At 49.7% G+C, this 22,500-nt stretch overlaps 1 protein-coding gene across 1 annotated transcript in view; it reads right to left on the minus strand.

The window, feature by feature from the left end:
- The window catches only part of LOC135237378 (plexin-A2-like), a 79,979-nt gene that overhangs the window by 48,592 nt on the left and 8,887 nt on the right, over positions 1-22,500 (minus strand). Inside the window, 2 exon segments of the mRNA XM_064304493.1 lie at positions 7,711-7,893; positions 9,560-10,927. Coding sequence (XP_064160563.1) covers positions 7,711-7,893; positions 9,560-10,798 — 1,422 coding nt within the window. The 5' untranslated portion in view covers positions 10,799-10,927.

Genomic DNA, 22,500 nt, shown 5'->3' on the forward strand with positions numbered 1-22,500 from the left:
GTGACTATTACATCTGTTGAATAATAATCACTTAAGTCCTCTGTCTAATAAATCTGTTTGGATTATAATCAGACTTCATGACACAGGCCAGAACTAGTTTGAGGCCTTTTAATTTAAAACAATCAGGCTTATTTTCAGGATTGATGTCCTAATGATGTTCAGCCTCATTGACTTTCATTTTTTAATGATGAAAATGTGGAGGTTTCGTGTAGTATAATGGTTAGGCAACTAGGCTGGCAACTCAAAGGTTGCAGGTTTGACTCCCAGGTAGCACAATGCTGTGCCATAGCAAGATACCCAATCCAAATTGCTGCAGTGTATATCCAGCTGCAGTAAATGGTAACTACGTAAAATGGCAGAAGTGGTGTAAGTCGCTCGGTCTCCTCCAAGTGTCTGGAATTTAAAAAAACAACAACAACCAAAAAGCCACTTGCTTTTGAGTCGAGTCGTCTGAAGCTGTTCCGTTGAAACCGCTTCTTCTGTCTCCAGTCCCCGCTGCACCCCTGCGCCTCGCTCTTCAAGAGGGGCCCGCGGTCAGAGAGCCTAATTTGGGGATTGTTTGATTGGTCTTTTTTTTTATTTTTTAGAAAGCCTGCACTTTGATGTCTTTCAAACGCTCCGTTCGCTTTGAGGAGCTGGCGCTTGCGCGCGAGGCTGCGGCCCCCGTTGGGCTAGGCGGCGGACGGGGACGCGTCTTTGGCGAGGGGGGTGGGGTGGGGTGGTGGGGGGGGGGGGGGGTTGGGTGGCCCTCATAGCTGATCCGAAAACAACAGAACGCTGTGAGCAGAATAAATGAGAGACGGCTTTTGAAACCGCCGCCGATTCCCGCCGCTCCAGCTGCAGAGGCTGGCAGATGGTGGCGGAGTCCGCAGTTCCCGGGTCGTTCCGCTCGGGGCTCGCCAGGCGACCAATCGAATTTACCCACAAACGCCCGAGACGGCGAGGACAACTGCATTCCAGCGCAGAGGAGATCCTTATGCCGAGTGCTAGCGGAGCTAACTATCCCCAGCCTATCGCATTACACTTCTCCCGCCAGGAAACTAATATTTGGAAAAAAGTCGCCAGTCGCCGTGGCTGATTCGTGCACACATAAATGAAGGATTGATTTCAAGGTTTACCTCCAGCAATCAAAGCATTACACCATCCAGCTGCTTCAAAACAAGTCTGTTTGCAGTCCTGAGAGGTGTGGCTCTAAGGGTGTAGCTGCAGAGGACAGAACACATTAAGGTGGGACCGGAACCATTAACCATCGCATTCAGAGTGATCTGAGTCGGTCTACTGTTCGTTTGTCTACAGACATACAGTGTTGATGCCGTTTTATTATTAGAAATGGGATTAGCAGAATAAACCCCCTAGAGATGCCCTGTCTTGTTCTTGTTACCAGCTCAACTTCACTAGAGTAAAAGACGGAAAGAGCGGGGAAGATACGGAGGAGAGAGACAGAGACAGAACGAGAGAGAGAGAGAGAGAGAGAGAGGGAGAGAGGCAGAGACAGAACGAGAGAGAGAAGCAATTGAGAAAGAGGAAATCAACGTTGCGAATACTTGCGAATTAACTGGGCACTGGCCAGAGAGAGAGACAGAGAGGGAAAGACAGGAGAGAGAGAGAGAGAGATGAAGATGACCTGGTTCTGCTGTCACCCACTGAAGAAGGGTTACCGTAGAACTCTGGTGGAGGATTTCTGTCAGAACTGGGCCCTGACAGTAAACTTAAAAAAGACAAAAGTAATGATCTTCCCAAAAAAAAGCCAAATGTCAGGAGAACAGGTTCTGGTAATTTTCTAGGCAACACCCTAGAACATAGAACATACCCTGAATTACACCTACCTTGGTCTGGTAATTACAGCATCAGGGAGCTTTAGCATGGCAGTGAATGCAATAAAAGAACATGCTCAAAGAGCACTCTATACAATAAAAAGGAAACTTCAAACAACTGTTAAACTATTTAAAATCGGGTTAAAAAATCTTTTATATTGTTATCCAGCCCATTGCGCTGTATGGAAGTGAGGTATGGGGTCCACTCAGCTAGCAGAACTATTATAAACAGGACAAGCATCCAATAGAGACCCTGCATGCACAATTTTGTAGAAACATTCTACAAGTACAAAGGAAAACACCAAATAATGCATGCAGGGCAGAATTATCCCATTATCCATTAATTATTCATACCCAAAAAAAAAGAGCATTAGAATTCTGGACGCACCTCAATGCAAGCCCGCGGGACACATTACAATTTAAAGCAATGAAAGCCCCAGGAGCTCAGTCATGAGAAGAGTCCTCTCAGCCGGCTGGTAATGAAGCCGACTGACCCAATAACCCAACTAACACAAAACACAGAGCAGCCTCACACCAGCACTGCTTACCCGCAAATCAGAGTAAACGCGTGAGTAAGCACACAGCACGTAAAGTTATGAAACAGACCAAATTCTCTTATCTGGAATACTAGGACGATTTTGGGATAACCAAAAACGAATAAGCTAGATTGCTATCGGACCCTAAAAACAGACGACACATTAGCTGAGTATCTCTCCTCTGTCCGAGATACAAAGCAGAGACAGATCCTGACCAAGGCCTGGCTCAGCGACCACACCCCTGCAAGTGAAAAAGGCCAACACCAGAATGCACGGTTACCAAAATAAGAACGTACAGTATATGAGGTCACTGTACGACAGAAGAGGTGGAAACAGAGGTCCACTTTCTCCTACATTGTGGAAAATGTTCAGAAATTAGGACAAATTACTTCAACAAAGTATCTCGAATTATAAAAGACTTCTCTTCTCAAACAACCGTGAAGAAACTACATATCCTGCTAGAAGGGCCAGCAGCTCCAACAGCAGCAAAGTACATCTTTGCCTGTCATAATTTGAGGAACAATGACTGACAACCAAATGTATTAATTTAATTAAGTTATTTTTATTTTCCTTTTCCTTTTATAATAATAATAATAATAATAATAATAATGATTATTATTAGTGTTGTTTGTTGTTGTTATCATAGATAAAGCAATTGTTCTGTTCAATTTATGCTCAGAGAGAGACAGAGAGAGAGAAGGATGGAGGAGGGTACTATAAACAAAGCGGGACAGGAAGAGAGAAAGAGAGCGGATTCCCGGGCTCAGGAGAACATAAGAATCCCTGTATGCTCGACCCATTTGTACCGGCTTTGTGAGAAGAGTGTCTTTGGGAGGGGCGGACAGTATGCTGCTCCTTACATGTACCGCTCATCCCCAGACCCAAAGGCCATATTTCTACGGCATAAAGGCCCCTCTGTGTTCCTCAGAGATTCTTCTTCTCTCTCTATCTATCTCTATCTCTCTCGCTCCCTCTCTCCCTCTCCGAAAGAGTTGGAGAAAGACGAGCCCCTGCTGAAAATTCCCGGCCGAGTTTCTAAGCCGGTTTAAGATGGTCAGAGCTGTGTTCTCGACACTTGGAGCTGATTATAGCTGCTCTGTGGCCAGTCAAAGCTGGTCTCTAGCTGGTCTAAGCTGCTGAAGCCGGTAGCGTAAGCTGGTGGTCAAGCTGGTGGACTAGCTGACCACGTAGGCAGGTCAGATAGTGAACGGCCGGTTGACCAGCTAAAAGTGTCAAAAAAAACCACAGCTTCCCAGGTTGGACACTGTCGTTGTGCCCTTGAGCAAGGTACCTAACCTGCATTGCTTCAGTATATATATCCAGCTGAATAAATGGATGCAATGTAAATGCTATGTAAAAAAAAAGTTGTGTAAGTCGCTCTTGATAAGAGCGTCTGGTTAACCTTGACCGGCTTAGGCTGGTTTAAGATGGAATCCTCAGAAGGGGTGGGGAACAGCGCCACCTGGAGACTCAAAAAGATTAAACTCACAAAGCCAAACCGACTGAGGCTGCGGTCACCCTGCAGGATAACCACCTTCAAAAAGCAGACGCTGTGCTTTTCATTCTCCGCCAGCCATTTCCCCCCCCACGCAGTATCGGACGCTTAGCCTTTCAGCACGATACTGCGCAGCCAACAGCAAGAGCGCTCAAATTCGCATTCGCGTGAATTCGCGCGTCCGGCGGCTGCTTTTGTCCAAAGAGCGATCGGCGAGGCTGTTATGCCGAACGACGCCAAGAGCGGGTAATCTGGATACCCGCGAGCGCCGGACGAGAGCCGGTCAGTTACACCGTTGACATTTCAAAATTTCAAAAGAGGAATAATAAACTTTAATAGCGCTACGGTAGCGCCAAGCTGGTCGGGTCTGTTGACAGCAACACAAGGAGTGTGAAGTTGAAGAGCGAGTGCTCGCATGCTGGAAAAATGCTCTCCGTCCAAGTCATACACACAGTGTGCCAATGTGCAGGAAACAAAAACTAAATGTGTTTCTACGGTTACCGTGAATTGAAGCGGTTAAAATATCAAAGGAGGAACACCGTGTATCCGGGCGCTATCCAGAGCTGCTATAATAGAGGACAGATTAAAAGGGTTTACTGGTGACTGCACCACCTATGGGACTCAATGGCACATCAGAACCGCACGGTTCATCTCAGGTAAGGGGGCTTCTTTAACAGCAAATGAACATGAAAATAAATCCTGTGACGCGAGCTTAGATGTGCCCCAAATGTAGCAATTTTTAAATCCAGGTTAAAAACTTTTCTCTTTTCATGTGCCTATGATTGACTTGCACTCTATGCTTACTGCACTTTAATTGTGGAAGTAGACCACTAGTCATTCCCTAGTCACTATGTTTTTTTAAATTTTATTCTATTTTATGTACTTTGTACTTTCTTTGTTCCTTTTGCTTTTATTTATGTAAAGCACACTGGGTTGCCTCCATGTATGAAGTGTGCTATAGAAATAAATTTTGATTGACTGATTGAAGCATCGGTACACACATTATGTAAAACGTTGAATAGCTGTGATATAAAGAAGTGCGCTTGTGTGTACACAGATGCAGTGTCGCTATGAGACTCAAGCGCATTGTGTGGTGTACCTCAATACTCAATTTAAAATCATCAATATTCAGGGTGCAGTGTTAAGTGAGGTTGGAACTGTGGGCCTGATGGTGGTGGGCTCGGAATCTTGATAGAAAACTGCTGTTTGCATTACACACACACACACACACACACACACACAAACACACGCCCGTCACCACAATCCTCCTGAGTAAGAACATGTATCCCACAGAAACATAGAGCAAGGAGGTGCAGTGCCGGAGACTTGCAGGGGGGAGGGGGGTGGGCAAAAAACTCCAACTCCAAGCCCCCCTCCTGTTCGCAGAGTCTGGAGAAGCAGGGCAGCGCAGATGGGCCTCCGATGGGCATGCTGGACACTGGGGCTGTGGGCCCTGGCAGCTGATCAGGCATGCAGCTGCTGATGCCATCTGGACCCCTCAGTGCACCCCCCCCCCCCCCCCCTTAAAGGAGGAAGTCACGTCTCCATTCTGCCCCGTAAACCAGAAACAGCCCCCCCCCCCACCGGCCGGCACCCGTAAATGTAGGGCGCGGAGCGTGCCGCAGGCCGACTGGAACACACTGCGGTCATTGTTCTAACTTCAGCCCCCCGGAGGTCTGAATTATTGTTCTGCTGTTTTGCAAACGGACCCGATGCCCTTGAATTTCTTCCCCTCGCGCGCACAGGGTGCAGAACCGTGGGACACAGTCCCGCACGGGGCCGTCAGCCGCTGGAAAGAATGGCAGGAAGTAAGCCGGCCAAAGGTTCCGTTCAGTCGCTCCTCCACCAGCCAATCAGAGGAGGCCAATGCTCGGTGAAACACAGTACAGCATTTCTGGCTCCTCGTTTATAATCTTATAAATCTGTATCATCATCTCTCATTTTAGTGTCACTTCTTGGGACTGGCTAGTCTTTTTAGGACGGAGTGTAGCACAGTGGGTAAGGAACTAGACTTGTAACCGAAAGGTCGCAGGTTCGATTCCCGGGTAAGGACACTGCCGTTGTACCCTTGAGCAAGGTACTTAACCTGCATTGCTTCAGTATATATCCAGCTGTATAAATGGATACAATGTAAAAATGCTATGTAAAATAGTTGTGTAAGTCGCTCTGGATAAGAGCGTCTGCTAAATGCCTGTAATGTAATGTATTGCAGTCAACATATACGAAATATAATGTACTTCCATCGCATGGAATACATTGTTAAACCGTGAAGCATGGATTTGCACTAAGTGCTCTTTCAGCCTAAGCAAGCTGAAATGACTTTCAGATAAGGGTTAAACTGGTGCGGTGAACTTCACATGCGGAATGTTATCAGTGAATCAGGGCACAGCAACATACAGATGAAAAAAAAACAAATAAAACTCTATTAACCTAAAAATAACTTCTCCTGCAGAATCAAAGGAGGCTTTGGACCTCCAGGAAAGTAATGGAGCAGGGCCAAGCTGCGGAGCCAAACGTGTTGTTGATACCCTCGTGCTGCAGAGATATCTATCATTCAGCGGGCAATCATGTGTTCAGAAAGCTCTCTGTCTGTTCATTAATAATTTTCTGTCCGGCGGATAAGATCGAGACCTACTTCAGCTCCGAGCGTGCCAAACGCAACACTTTCCCCGCGTGAGATTTCAGAGTAAGGGAGTAAACGCTTCCTGGTTTTCTTGTTCTTGTACGCAGTCTGACCGGCACCACACAGGGTGGGGTATTAACACCAGCCACCCGCCAAATGCGGGTGAGTTTATCTGCAAGCTACTTTGGGAGGAAACCACCCATTGCTTGGAGGTCCTTTTCCATATGAAATATCTAGGTGGCTGGTATAGCAGTGAAATTGGCTGATGAATTTTTGGCCATATGGGTCAGTTTCCCTTTCCCCCTGGCTCCACACCTGAAATACTCTGAAAGGAGGGTTTTTTTGGGTCCCCCCCCCTTCTTCTTCTGGCCTCTCACCCCCCCACCAAACTCATCTCCAGCTCACCCACCTTCCCGTGGACTAATAGACGATCTAACATTAGCATGCAGTGTCACGCACCCATCCCCAGCAAGCAAACTTCCTGTTTGATGCCATTTTATTTTACTCCACTCATCTTGCTGCAGCGGTAGGCCCCCAAGTGGCCCGTCTTTCGCTCTGACTGAAATCCCAGTTCACAGACATTAGTCTCTAATCAGCGATCATTCAGTGATGATAGTCAGGAGAATACAGGATACATTTTACACACCCCTAAGTCTGAGACAAATAATTTTTTTTTCTTTTTCTGTGGTGTTCCACTCGCAGGAGCAAATCACTTATGATTGCATGATAGCTCGCAATGCTACAGATAAGAGTAAGATGTTCCATGACTACATGTCTTTAGCTCAAGTGTAGATTGGTCTCATCTCACTGCTGCTGCTATCATCAGTCCAGGCACTCTTCTGAGCATGTGCGTAATCTCCTTGTCCCGCGCCTCGGTGTTAAGCCTCTTTTGTTCCGTAGTCTGTGGGGAGTTTTATTTTCTGCTCAAAACTGTTCTGTCTACTGGGTCCAGGGGCACCGCCATGGATTTTGGGCCCCATGATAAGACCCCCACATTGGGCCCCACCACCCCAGGCCACCCCACCCCACCCCACCCCAGCACCATTACAACACAATTTTTGAGGGCCTGTGTCAGCCACAGCCTTTGGAAACGTCCTAACTTACCCCTTCCCCCCCTCACCCATATAGAGCTTCCTGATTGGTTCTCAGGCCACTGTGAGCAACCCATATAGCGCCCCCTAGCGTGTGGTTCTCAGGCCTTTGCGAGCTGCGCTCTGATTGGCTCCTCTGGGGCAGACTCACCTTCTTCAGACGGCCGCTGCGGGTGCCCAGGAAGGCCACGCAGCGGCCGGCGTGGACGTAGGAGGACACGGCGCTGAGCCGGTCCCTGGACTCCGCGTACAGCACCAGGCCGCTCACCAGCTGGCTGCCCCCCAGGGGCTGGTTAATGTCCAGCCCACAGAAGGAGTCATCGATGGGGACAGGCTGGAGAACGAGAGGAGGGAGGGGGGGTCAGTTAGAGAGGCAGAGAGAGAGAGAGAGAGAGAGGGGAGGGGCGGTCAGTTAGAGAGGCAGAGAGAGAGAGAGAGGGAGAGAGAGAGAGAGAGCATGTAAGAGACAGGGGGAGACAGAAAGAGAGAGAGACAGAGTGCGAGAGACAGAGAGATAAAAGAGTGTGAGATGTGTGAGTGTGTGGGAGAGAGACAGAAAGTGAAACAGAGAGAGAGAGAGAGAGAGAGAGCAGACAGAACTGAGAATAGATGTGACCGAGAGACAGAAGATGAGACAGATGTGACACAGAGAGAGAAGCGAAGAGAGAGGTGTGAGAGAGAACAAGAGCAGAAAGAAACAGAGAGAGCGAAAGAGTGATGTGTGCGTATTCCTTCAGAACAGCACAGCTGAGGAGGAGGATGTCTGTGTGAAGGGCCAGAGAGAATCGGGGGCCTCAGGTGTTGAAGTAGGAGGCATCCAAACCCATATGAACCCAACAAAGCGGCTTCCTTGCACCCGGCCCGCGTGGGCTGTGGGCTGTCCGCGTGCGGCAGGGACGACGGAGAGCACTTGTTGGGGGAATCAAAAGGCCGTCCGCACTTGTCATCCAAACTTTGTGACCAACCGGAGGCCGTCCCGATCAGCTACCCCGCCAGCCGGAGGGGAGGGAGAGCGGAGGAGACGGAACCGAATATCGGCACCATCTCTCCCCGTCACTCACGCACGCGGCGCCGTTAGCCGTTAGCCCGCTGCAAGGACGGCCCTCTGCTGGATTTACACGGGCTTGTGAGGCCCGCTTCAACACCCGAGGGCACCGATGTTCTCTCCCACTTTACACAGCTGTGTGCTTTTAGAGGAACACACAGACATACGGTGATCGTGTTCTTATTTGGAATTTGGAGTGTTACGTTAGAATTTAACTAGTTTCGTCCCTCTTTCCCCCATTTTTATTTTTTTTAATCTCTCTCTCAGTCACCGCTGCTCTCTCTCCCGTTCCCTCTCTCTCCTCTTTTCTCTCTCTTTTTGTCTCTCTCCCTCTGTCCCCCTCCCTCTCTCTCTCTCTTTCTCTCTCTCTCTCTCGCTCTCTCTCTGTACCAGTCACCTCTGGGACTCACCTCCTGCCGGTGCTGAATTCTCTCTCTCTATTAAAGGGGCAGTGGAGCCCCTCTGGGGAATTAACACAAAGGCACCACTGAGCTTCAGCTCTCAGAGGGGAAGTCATTAAACCAAGTCACATACACAAACACACACACACACACACAAATACACACAAACACACTAACACACACACACACACACACACACACACACACACACACAAACTAACACACAAACACACTAACACACACACACACACACACACTAACACACAAACACACTAACACACTAACACACACACACACACACACACACACACACAAATACACACACACGCACACACACACTAACACACAGAGCAGTGTGTGGGCACGCCGTCTCCTTCTCTCTCTCTCACTCTTTGTCTCTCGGTAGGCCAGTTTATGAAAGAGCGCACTGTCGACAGATATGAACACTTCAGGGATCACCAAATATAGAAACCCGCCCCACCCCCCCCCCGCTTGAATTTGTGAATATTTACATTCCTATCTATGCATGCAGCATTCGTGCCTCAAAACCGTACCGCCTTGGTGCAGCGCACGTCCTTTCCCAGCAGCCAGTGCAGCTCCAGGTGGCCCTCGCCCTGGTAGCAGGAGCGCAGCCGCTCGCGCACGCGGGCGTTGATCTCGCGCACGCTGAACGCGCAGAGGGCGGAGTCGTCGGGCGGCCGGTGGTAGCGCTTCTGGCCCTTGGAGAAGACGGCGAAGAGCACGTCGTCGCGGGCGCTGACGTTGAGCGCGGCGGCGAGCGCGCGGCCCGGCTTGCCGAGGTGCGCGGCCTGCAGGAGGCGGTACTCCACGCCGCGCCGCGCGCAGCCCAGCGGCAGCGAGGCGTACGAGTGGAACTTGTTGTCGCCCTCGCAGAGGCGCACCACGCGCGAGGTGTAGAAGAGGTCGGCGCCGCCGCCTCCGCCGCCTCCGACCCCGCCGCCGCCGTCCGCCACGCCCGCCCCGCCCTCGCCCGTCTCCGGCTGCACCGTCAGGAAGTAGACGAAGCCGCCGCTGGCGAAGCCGTAGACGTAGTAGATGTCGAAGCGCGGCACCAGCGCCAGCGTGTCCGACGGGATCTTCACCAGCGACGAGACGAAGTCGCTGTGCATCTCGTAGTCCAGCATGGCCGACGACTCGGGGTCCCGCGGCAGCTTGCGGCTGGACAGCGTGGGGAAGTAGTCCTGCTTCCCGCCCACCGCCGTGCCCACGAACAGCGTGGCGTCCCGCCCAGGCCGGGGCACCAGCACGCCGTACATGGTGCCCGTCCGGTCCACGCTGGACAGGTAGTGCTCCTTGCGGTGGGACGGCTCGGCGAGGGTGAAGAGGTCCTCCAGGCGGAGCAGCCGGCAGACCCCCTGGTGCAGGCTCCCGCAGGCCAGCAGGCGGCTCCGCTCGTAGTCCACCAGCAGCATCTTGTTGACGTTGTCGGTGGGGGCCAGGGGCTCGGCGCAGGGCTGCACGGTCTGGGGCGGGTAGCAGGCCTTGTTGTCGGCCTCGGGCCCCGTGTCGTGGGACACCAGCAGCGTCAGGTTGGCCGAGAGCTTGTAGACGCGGTTGACCGCGCCCACGTAGACCGCGCCCGTCGCCCGGTGCACGGTCAGGTGGTTGAAGGGCCAGTCCCGCCGCTCGGGCCGGAAGCCGCGGAACGAGCTCCCGCCGGCCGCGACACGCGGGAGCGGGGCGGCCAGGAGCGACAGCCAGAGCGCCAGGAGCCCCAAGCGTCCCCGCGGGCGGGGAGACGGACCCCGCCGAAAATCAGGCCCGCCCGCCATACCGCCGGCGTCCCTCGCTGAGGAGCGCGGGGAGGTGGGGGGAGCTTCAGGAGGGGTTCGCGGGACGGGACAGCGTCCGGCTCTGCTCTTTAAAACTCTGACACCCTGTCGCACGGTCCTCACATGGTTCTGGAAGAGAGACGCGGGAGGAGAGCGGGTGTCAGTCAGGTATCGTCACACACACTCTTTAGAGGAGGAGCCTAACGGAGAGGGAACTCCTCTTTCAACTCTGAGGTCATAGGTTCGACCCCCAGGTGGGGTTGGGGGGGCTACGCTTGAGCAAGGCACTGAACCCAAACTGTTTCAGCAAATATCCAGCCAGTATAAATAGATTGCATGTAAAAAATTTTTAAAAAGAACATAAGCTGAGCAGGTAATTCTGGAAAATTCTGGCTAGACACCTTAAAATGAAAACTGGACCCAACAGCACCCATGAGGAATAACGCATCAGACCAAACGGCATCCCATGGGCAGTGGTGTCCCTGCTCCAGTGCTGGTAAGAGCCCCTCCCATTTTCAGCCTTCAGTGACGGAGGAGAGCTAGACGCTCACAGAAATGCTATAAATGCTGCGCTTACTTATGGGGTACCCCCCAAAGGGGAAGCCAGACAGAACTAATCAATGCAGGATAAAAAAACTGATGGCTGCTTCAGGCCTCAGAGGGAGTTCAATATCGAACCCCCGTGGAGAGGGACGGGGCGGGGGACAAGGGGGGGGGCGGGGGGGGGGGCGGGGGGTTTGATCTTTTCAGTGGAGCGAAGTGACATCAAGCAGTTTCAGAGCGCTTCGTCGCGCTCCGATTTTACGGGGTCTGAGTCATTTAACCCTCCTGTTCTGTTCATTTTTTAGGTACAGCAAAAATGTTCCCGGGTCAATCCCCATACAGGGGGGGTTTGCAAATACATGAAATGAACCATTTTCATTTAAAATGTTGATTACACTAATTAAGGCCAGTAGAAGAAGTTTCATACTGAAAAAATAATTTTAAGTATTTTTCCTAGATTTTCAAACTTTAAAAAGGGTCAATTTGATCCGCAACATAACAGGAGGGTTAATTATTCTTCAAAATGTTGGGGCCCGTCCCAGGGGAATGAATCTCTTCCAGTACGGTAGTCATCAGCGAGAGAATATGATTTTCATTAGGAGTTTACAGAGGCCTGCCGTGGCTCTGTGGTGCTGGCGACACCCCAGTTCACAAATCAAATCATGTCCTGACCCAAAGAAACAAGTGTTTCAGAAAATAACCTGGTGAAAAGACGCACCAGGTAATTACCACAGAAAAAGGAGAAGCTTTGCTTGAGAGTGGGATGCACCAAAAATGTAAATGTGCGGTATATCCCCTATGTCACGCACAAACTTTCTACATCCATAAAAGGAAATTCTCAGGAACAGCAGCAAAAAAAAAACTTCTAATATTTTCCATAATTTTACCATTTGGGGTCTTGAACAAACTTTATTAGTTGTTGAGTTATTAAACTCTTACAAATTGAAAGGGGCACGGAGTCCCGCACTCCAGTGATTAATCAAGCACGAGATTACAACTCAAGGCCTTGAAAATAAAATAAGTTGTAATCTCTTGATCCCCTTCATGCGCTGTTAATCGAGGACTTTTAATTGTGCACTTTTAATTGTGCGCTTTTAATCGAGCGCTTTCAGTCGCGCGCTTTTAATTGTGCGCTTTTAATCGAGCGCCTTTTCATTTTGTTGAGTTCGGAAGGCCGACGCACCATTTTGGAAAAAGTGCAAGGTGAATGTTCCATTGTTCAGAGAGTTACAAAACTCCGACAATACATAAAGCTGGATGAGAACTTTCAATGTGTGTTAAACAAAAACGGCAAAAAAAAGGACATACAAGGTTTTTACACAACTCTGATGAAAAATGAAACTGCTCATAACATTGCACTGGGTGCTGGCTCTTAGTGATGGAGAAGTTTGTATCAAGAAATGATTTCTTATACTGCCTTTCTCTGTGTCTCACTCTTCTCTGTCTCATCTCTTTCTCCGAGAGTATTCCTCCCTTTTCTCCCTCCCGCTGACTCTCTCTCTCTTTCCTTCTCTGCGCCTGTCTTTCTGTCAGTCACTCTCCCTCTCCGTTTCTCTCTCAGCTGTCAGGGTTGGGTATGATGAAAACCGGTCGGGAAATAAAAGATTTTGTGCTCTCTCCCTCCCTCCCTCCCTCCCTCCCTCTCTCTCTCTCTCTCTCTCTCTCTCTCAGTCAAAATGAAAAGTGTACTGAGGCTCAGCGTTTGTCTCTCATTCCTTCCTTTATGCTAGAGCGCTCGTGTGTTCCTCTTACACTGCACAAGGGGAACAAAATAAATGTTAAAATTTGGTGGGTTTCCAGCACTCGGCTGGAGAAGTTCTCACAAACACATCGTCTCCAGGAGAGCGTCAGTCCGCCAAGCCGCCGCTGCTGCACTTACAGCACCAACGTGGATGGTGATGCTTACGGCTGGCAGCGGCATTCAGATGGAGCCAGCCAATCGCTGAGAGCCGGGGCTAGCCAATCGCTGAGAGCCAGGGCCAGCCAATCGCTGTGAGTCAAGGCCAGGCAATTGCTGAGAGCCCGGGTCAGCCAATCACAGAGAACCAGGGCCAGTCAATCACTGAGAGCCGGGGTCAGCCAATCGTAGATAGCCAAGGCCAGCCAATTGCTGAGAGCCGGTGCCAGCCAATCGCTGATAGCCAAGGCCAGTCAATTGCTGAGAGCCGGTGCCAGCCAATCGCTGACAGCCGGGGCCAGCCAATCGCTGACAGTGCTTAGCTGCGAACATTCCCATGCCAGGACAATGCAGTGCAAGAGAAGGGCCCCCAAGCCATACTGCAGAAAAGCCTCAAACTGCTGTTTACCCAGAAACAGTCTCTATGTGCAACAAGGCAAAGCAAAACCGCCAACTCCAACCGGGTTTGTTATTATCTCACAATACACAGTTTCCTTCTGCTTCATCTCTGTATGAGCCAAGCAAGCCTGTGTCTGGCTTCTACCTCACTTTAACTGCACAACCACCAGCTTTATTTACTTATATAATATAGGTTCGCATGAAATTATATTTCAATATTTTCACGGAAAACGATTAAGTATATATATATTGTTAAATCCCACCAATTGATATAAAATTGGATGTACATGAAATCCCATACTTGGCTAATTAATCAAATATTTTCCAAGTGGATGGGCCCAAACCATAGGGGCAAAAAGCCTAATTAAAAAGGGTTTCTGTTTCAAAATGAAGCATCATAACACATTCTTAAAAAAAAAATCATCTTCCCCAAGAGTAAGAAACAGATAGCTTGCATCTAAAAGTCTGTGTATCAGTCTGTGTTATAAATTATCTCTCTATGAACGCGTTGATTAAAAAAAGTTATCAACGAAGCAGCCCAGTCATCTCGTTCCTTCACTCTGAACAGAGATCATCTGTTGAGATATTAAAACTGCGTTTTCAGTCTCAGTGGAGTGATATTTATAGAGCCTGGTGTCTGACTGACACCGCAGACTGCGGTAATAACTCCTTCAAGCCACGAGCCCTTTGCTTACAGAACGATTATGGTTTTAATGAACCCATTTATTAAACCGGAAAAAAAAAAGAAAATTCTCCATTTCCAAGTTTATTATTCAAGTGTTCTCGCGTTTCTGAATGCCTTGGGCCTTCTGTGAAGAACATGAAGAGAGAGAGAGAGAGAGAGAGAAAAACACATTAGCGATGAAATTAATACTGCAATTCTCCTTTGAAAATGCATGTCGGCAAATAGAGAAAGCTGCATATAGTAAACCCATTCATTTGGGCAAATCTAATCTTATGCAAGTGCATTATTAAAAAAAATTTGGGTTGGGAAGCTATAGGGTGGTGTTGCACAACAGAATTAAATGCGACTGAATGCAAGCCCAGCCTGGGAAACCCCAAACGCATTAGTCTCATTAGTTGCCCAAACGAGCACTCATATCCAGGGCCAGCTTTGCCTATACAGCTCGCATTTAAATTTTTTTTTTTTTTTACAAATTATCCATTCAAACAGCTTGATGTTTGCTGAAGTGCTTAAGCTAAAGAACCTCGTTCGAGGGGCACAATGGCACCGAGTCTCCTGGGAATCGAACCGGCAGCCTTTCAGACGTAAGCCTTCTCGGGCTAAACGGAAAAAAAGCACCACAAAGCCACCTTTTCGGGAGCCGAGCGGGGCGGGCTGGGCGGGGCAAAAAACGAGAGACAATGGAGGAATAAACGACTCAATAAGCCCCTCGCAGCTCAGCAGGGAAAGGGAGGAGAGCCATGTTTATGAATGAAGGGAGAGGAGGATTAAGCGTCGAGAGGGAGGGAGGGAGGGAGGGAGGGAGGTAAAACAAAATAAACAAACAGAAAAAAAGGACTGTACGTGCTTTTGTTGCGCGCAGAATAAACTAGAAGAAGAACAATGGATAGATAGCGGATCCACTGCCAAAAACAAAAAAAAAAAAAAAGCCAAAAAAGCAGCCTTCCAAAGCCAAAAGCCCTTACGCAATCTGCCCTCGGAGGGAAACCGAAGTGCGTCGGTCGCACGCGGCCGCGTCAGTTCCGCTGCCAAACGCCAGCGGCCTCAGCGGGAACCAGAACAGTTTGGCGGAGACGATAAGCACCGAGCTCGCCGTAGCCGGCCCGGCCTATCCGTCAGAGGCACCGGGTCACATGTTCACAGGAGGCTGAATAAAGATTCCTGAAGATGACACCACCTCTGGAAAGCGGATAAACTTTAAAAAGTGCGGCACCGAGGGGAGAGGCCAAGGCGCTCCGTCTCCAAGTTTAAAAATGGATAAAAAGCCGTTATTAAATGGGCTAGAACAGGGGCAGTGAAATGGACCAACGCGTTTCGACACTAGGGCTCCATCAGGGCCGCCATGTTTATGGGACACTATGAGCCCGTAGTTCAGCTTCTGCACTGTCACACAAAATAATCCCACGCTCACTGTCAGCACTGTCCCATCTGCAGCAGGAGGCTGTCTCCAATGGTCTTTCAGAGGAGGACTCTTTCGTCGTCCAGGTGATCTAGCCTGAGGGAGGCTGCAGGTTCGATTCTCAGCCAGGGCCCTGCCAGTACACCCCTCAACAAGGTACTTAAGCCAAATTGCTTCTGTGAAATATCCAGCCATGTAAACGGATTGCATGTAAGAAAAAAAACAATGAACATAAGCCGTGTAAGTCACACTGGATAAGAGCGTCTTGGCTAAATGTAAACGTTGTTTCCTTCTCCTGTGTCCATGTCACGTATATTGCGGTTGTTTATGGAAGAGGAAACTGGAGCAGGGAGAGATCTCGATATCACCTGATCAGGATGGACCGACCCCCCCATCCCCCCACTGCCCCCCCGCCCGGCTCCCCCATCCCCCAACCCCCACCCTCATTCCTATATGCTGCAGCAATAATTCACACTGGTGTCTGGCCCCCTGCCACCCCTGCTCTTGGTGAGTCACCGCAAGGTCAGTCTGTCCATCAATCCACACGCGTCCTTACAGTGGACTGCCCGGGTTAGTGGGCTGAACTGCGTAAAATCCGCTCTATGAGGTAAAAACTGATGAGCGGGGGGGGTGGGGGGTTTGGGGTGCAGAGAAGGGAAACAAATAGAATTTAACCCTTGGAAGAGTTGGCTTTTTGGAATTTTTAATTAATTTTTTTCAAAATTCTAAGTCAAGGTTCTAGAACTCCATTGCTTTCATTTAACAGTAGCGATTGTTACGTCAGCATTACCTGTTCACCTGCCCAGGGACTAGAGATGAAAATGAGCTATTTAGCTATATCTCTGTATAGTCCATCAGATGTCAAGCTTGAAGTCACTGTTTTATTAGATGTGGTCCCAGTTAAATAAACTTAAAAGAAATAAATAATAATGTTCAGTTAAAAAAATGTTCCAATCACATATTTGTGATCTTACACCTTAAATGGTTAATCTCTTTTTTTCCTGACTGGGGGTGGGGGGGTGGGTAGCCTGGTGGAATGTCACAGGAAGACACCTGGATGTAAGTCACACAATGGAAATACCTAAATGGAACTGGAACATCCGAGGATTGAAAGGAATATTTATTAAGCAAATAAAAGTCATGGGTTCACTGGAAAAGTGCTTTTTGAGGAGGTTAAGAGTCCCTCCAGGAAGCAATAGAGAAGCCATTATCCAAGTCACAACACTGCCCGTGAGGTTGGCAGGTCACTCACCGTGCTGAACCAATCAGAGCCTTCCACCACGGAAAGGCAAGTCATCTGACTGGTTCACACGGCGTGTCGAGGTTCCACCCACCAAGGCCTCACTCTCCCCACTGCTAGCCTTCACTTTGGTAGACCCGTTGGTCCAAAGATGAACGTCTGGTCCCCCATTTGCAAAGAACAAACTGCACTCTACGTGATGAAACTCTCTCATGCGCACAGGCATTAAAGGCTGATCCGATGCATTCAAATGAAGGCATTATACATCGGCAAAAGGACAATGGAAGTCGAGAACGACGAGCCAGTCAGCAGACCTTGGCACCCTAGTAAATAAATCAAGGCAATTAGTGGATTTGTGTAGTGATGTACAGAGAAGATAGAAGTGTGTCTGAAACAGGACGGGGGGGGGGGGGACCCGCAGCCCCAACCCTGAGATCTCCAGACTGTAGAGTGCTAAGGGAGCAAGGGCGGACGGTCTTTACTCAAAATGACACTTGAATTACCGTCTGGAAAATCAGAGGAACTGTTGTAGAACGAGCGCGCCGCGGTAATTCCCCCGTGCCTGTTTTTTTATCCTATCAGAGGAGACCAAAGGTACGAGACTCCGTTCCTTCTGGCGAGAGGGATTAATGGCTCTGGATTTATGTGGGAGACAGAGTGCGAAAAAGACAGAGATGAAGAGAGAGAGAGAGAGAGAGAGAGAGAGAGAGGAAAGGTGAGTGAGAGAGAAAGGAAAAGAGAAAGATTTTGACTTTTGATGTTCCCACACAAAAACCTCCACCATTACATAAAAACCAACACTTCACTTTCAAACTGAGCCTTTTAAATAAACTCCCCTCAAACAACAAAAACAAATACAAAAATAGGATAAAAACCAAACACAAGGAAGAGAGAAACAAGAGAGAATTTAATTTTGAAATGAACATTTACCATCAGAGAAGAAGGAAGAGAGAGACTGAAAGAAAGAAGGAAAGTGGAGGAGAAGGAATGTTCTGTACAGAACACCCACGGGAGAAACATTAAGGCGGGCGCAGGGACGTCCTCTGTACCCCAAATCTGCATCGGCTCAATCGACAAAACGATATGCTCCAGCGTCTGAGCTCAGAGCCAAACTGTCAGCCCGGGAGGCTTATCTGCTCCTCTGCGCGCTCTCACTCCTCAAACGTGTCTGTCAGCGCGTGGAGAAACGCATTAAAACGCGCGTTTTATCGTGCGCGACAGAACCACCACTGTTTCACTTTCCCATTCTATCGTCCCCCTTTCCCCCCCCCCACTAACCTCCCCACTATATTTACAGAACGGTTATTAACGCGCACGGTCTCTGTACTGTTCATAGCCTGCCAGGCGGCTGCCAGGTGGCCCCCTAATTATTCTAAGATATATATTATTTAGGGGGGTTTGGGGGGTCCCTTAAATCTCATCGTGCTTAGGGGACCCTCAAAGCATCGGGCTAGCAGGGGATCATGCGCTCAGCGGTCATACGAACTACTACACGCCACACGGCATCGCCGCGTGTCTGGATGAGTCTCCGCCTCCTTTCCCATAAATGTCACGTCCTCCGTAAATCGTCTTCCCGCAGCTAATAAACCATAAATCTACAGCGGGTACGCGCGTACCGCACTGCAGACCGATACGGAACGCAAGAACAGGAACGCGTCGAACCAAAGCAGAGTCTTTCTGAAGATGTGGATTTTTTTTATTTTTTTTTAGAAAGATGATTTTTAAAAAGTGTCAAGTTTTCCCCACTAATGTTCGTTCAGATTCAAAACCCCCCCCACGTTCTCAATCTGCCCAAAATAACGGGGCGGAGAGACACGAATCGCACCCGTCCTGCAAAATCTCAAAATCACTTAAAGGCCCTAAAAAATAAAAAATCATCTTTCATGGCAGCTGCCCCAGCAGATCGTGCCCCGATGATGAACTGCTGCAGGTCACGTGACCAACATACAACGGGACATTTCGCCCGCGTCCGGGTTTGCAATTGCTGCCCTGGAGAGGGGGGGGGGGTTCAGCGAATTTCAGCTCCCACCAAATTTCAGCCTTTTCCACTGGACCCGTCAGGAGGGAGAGCGACGAAAACCCATTGTTCTTTTTTTTTTTTTACCATTCCTCGGACGCCCCGGCAACCGTTTCCGACCGTGCGAAAATTACCCAGCCGCTCCATCGCCCGGGCCGCCGCCGTCCAATCAGACGCCTCCGTGCGGCGCCGCGGCGAGGCGGCGGCGGGATAATGAGGGGCGGCGGGTTGCGGTCGCTCGCTCGCTCTTCCTCCCGCTCTTCGCTGATCAAAGATGAGCCCGGGACAGACTTCACCCCCCCCCCGCACGCGCGCACGGGCGCATGAGGAAATTAAAATTAGCTTCATTTTCGAGAGGAGATAAAAAGAACATTTCACCTCCTCTTGAAAGGAAGAGAGATAAGAGGGAAAAGAAGAAGAAGGAGAAGAAGGAGGAGGAGAAGAAGAAGAAGAAAAAGGGCTTTGATTCCAGTCGCAAGCGAACGTTTCCACGGTCAAAGACCGTTTAAACGTGCAAATAAACGTGGTTAAGTGGGGTCACCACGCTAACCGCCAGTCTGTCTAATGCTGAAGCCTGCTTCCCCCCAGTGAAGAGTATTCCCTGAACACATGTGGAGTGTGTGGGGGGGGGGGGGGATTTCCCTGCCCTGCCTTGCCCTACTCCAGTCATCTTTGCCTGTGTGCTGTCTGTAAGGACTGTGCCAAAAACAGACAGGAAAACACAGGCTGGAAAAATCTGCCTCAAATCGCACAGGCTTGTTTTCCCCCCCCCCCTCCCCGAATCTGTGAACAGAAAAAAGGCCACAGGAGCCCCAAACAGTACCTCCTACTCCAGCGACTTCCCCACGCAGCAGCCGGCTGCGACGCCTAGACAGACAGCTGGCTGCCGCAGAGATTTACGCCACTCTCTGAACCGCAAGTTCTGCAGTCAGCAAACGCAGCTCTTTCTCCATTTAATATACATACATTAGGCGTTTAGAATGCCCGGTCGTAAACGCGAGCTCGACCAATGGGAGGGCACGCGCTGGCACTAAAACGCACACAGCGAGGAGGCGTTTAATTCAGTTCCCCAATCCAGCAGAGCCGTTGGGTTTTGTTTTTTTTTTTGGTGGGTTTTTTTGCACCCTGAGCACTGTACTCTGTCGGTTTCGACGCAGGGAGACCACCCCCCTCCCCCCACCGCCATTATTATTAGCGGTCGGCTGCCACCGGTACGATGACAGTCAAACGACAGTTCCGGCAGGAAATGCAGCCGCTTGAAGAATGGGCATTCAGCACCACCATTCCCTGCCATTACTCTGAGCAGAGCAGAAAACAGGACGCTGGGCTATTAAAAAAAAAAAAAAAAAAAAAAAAAACCCTTCATTTATCGTTGTTCACAACTTCCCCCCGGCAAGCCAGCTTCGTGCCGAGACCCATTACACTCGTCAACACATTTTAAAAGCCCTGCCGGGAAACCACTGTGCCCCCCTGCCCCCCCCATTTCACTCCACACATTCACACCAACGCACAGAACCCAGGGCACCCATACACCACACTTCCACACATCCCCCCACATCACTACCCATAAAACACCCTCTAACAGCTGCTTTTTCCTTTTTTTCCCTCTCCTCCCCATCTGTGTCTCTCTTTCTTTTTTCTTTTCTGTCTTCTTCTCTTACGTCTTCCTTTGTCCTTCATTAGTCTTCGCCTTCCTTGTTTCCCCTCTCCTCGAGTCCACGGTACTGTGACCTTTAGATGCCAAAATTAAAATGCAAATTGCAGCAACCTCACGCATCCGTGTCCCACGATCAAAATTTGCACCACAGATATTAGTGACAGGAAGCGCATGCTGTACAGATGTTCCCTTGCAGCTTTAGAGAACAGGAAAAACCCTCGTCAGCCCCTTCTCATCTTCCTCCCTCGACCCTCTTCCTCGAGCCGTAGCCGTCCAGCTCTTCGATCGACGACATTTGATTGACACCTCTGTGGATCACACAGGCATGTCCGGCGCTCGACCGCGAGGCAACCGGGTTTACCCCCCCCGCCCGCCCCCCGCTCCCCGCTCCCCGCTCCCAATCCCCGGTTGGGTGAAAACGATTCAGATACTCTCGAGGCCCGAGACAAACTCCACAAGCTGAGAAAATGGAAGCCGACCCCCATTCAGCCACACTGCCACTGATCGTGGACTACGTTCCACATTTGATCTGTCTGTCTGGGGTGTGAGGTCTCATTTTGGGGTGTATTAGGGACACAAGGCCCAGCTGGAGGAGAGTGAGGGGAGGCAAAAAAATGCAGGGCCCCCACCATATAGGGCTCACTGGCCCTGTGCATTATATACATATAGGTGCAATACCACACACTTATTTGTGATTTCAAATGGGAGAATGAGAGCAACATACCTGGCATACCTTGTTTAAATGTCTCAGACCCCCCCATTATGGTTGGACTCCAACTGCCTACAGCTAGAATAGATGTTTAGCTAAAATAAAAACAAACCAGGTGAACTAATATAGCGTGTAAGTACTTTAGCTAGCTGATGTTTGTTTATCGGGTAGCTGACTGTGCATCTATTCTAGCTGTAAGTAGTTAGCTAAAGTTTACATTTAGATAGCTGATGATTTATTTTCTGCGGTTTTCAGTTTTTAAAAAAAAAAACACCCTAAAGGGCCCACCCTCCTTCCATCCCTTCTTTAGATGAGCAATACTGTACTACTGTACACCGTGATCCATAACTTTAATATGAGTTTTCCCAGGGTGCATGGCAGCATACTGTAGGACTCAGAGCATACACTACAAAAGCACAGGGCATCCATCCACCAGCACAATCCTGCATGGCGTAAACTCATTTAACAGTTACTATTTATGGAAGAAACTTGAGCAAAAAAAAAGAGAAATAAATATATAAATCACAGCGGTCTCAGACTTCCTCCTTTTAGACACGTAAAATCACCATATCAGGCTTCACCTCAAGAGAACTCTGGAGGGAGGGAGGAAAAAAAAACAAAAAACAAAAAAAAACACGTAGCCTTCCCTTTTGCCAGCTGGCCGGTCTGATAGCGAACGGCACGCCGGCCCCGAAGCGCTCCAAAACACACAGACGCGTTCCCGCGGACAGGCCTGTCCGCGCACAGGCAGCCGCCGGTCCGTCCGCTGGAACAATTAACTCCGCCGCCGCCGCCGCGTCTGAACCCTGTGGAACCGTGCAGCTCGAACTCATACGGCAGCAGGAGCCAAAAAACACTATTGGGCGCAGCGGCCTGGGACCCAGACGTGGAGAGGAGAGGTACAGCATCCGCCCCGGACAATAGCCTCACGAGCCCGCGTGTTTTCGCAAGAAACCGTTCCCAGCCCTGCCTAATTTTTTTCTCTCTCTCTCTCTCTCTCTCTCTCTCTCGCCCTCGTACAGAGGGCTTTCTGAGTTTTGCGCTCCTCGAACACACTTGACCTGGGGGCTGGGATCAGGCTACTGATGGCGTCGTTTCGGTTTGAAGCCCGTCATCTCTGAGACCTTCCGTTACAACGTGCAACGTCACGAAGCAT

The sequence above is a fragment of the Anguilla rostrata genome, chromosome 13 (assembly GCF_018555375.3).
Source record: "Anguilla rostrata isolate EN2019 chromosome 13, ASM1855537v3, whole genome shotgun sequence".
NCBI classification, from domain to species: Eukaryota; Metazoa; Chordata; class Actinopteri; order Anguilliformes; family Anguillidae; genus Anguilla; species Anguilla rostrata.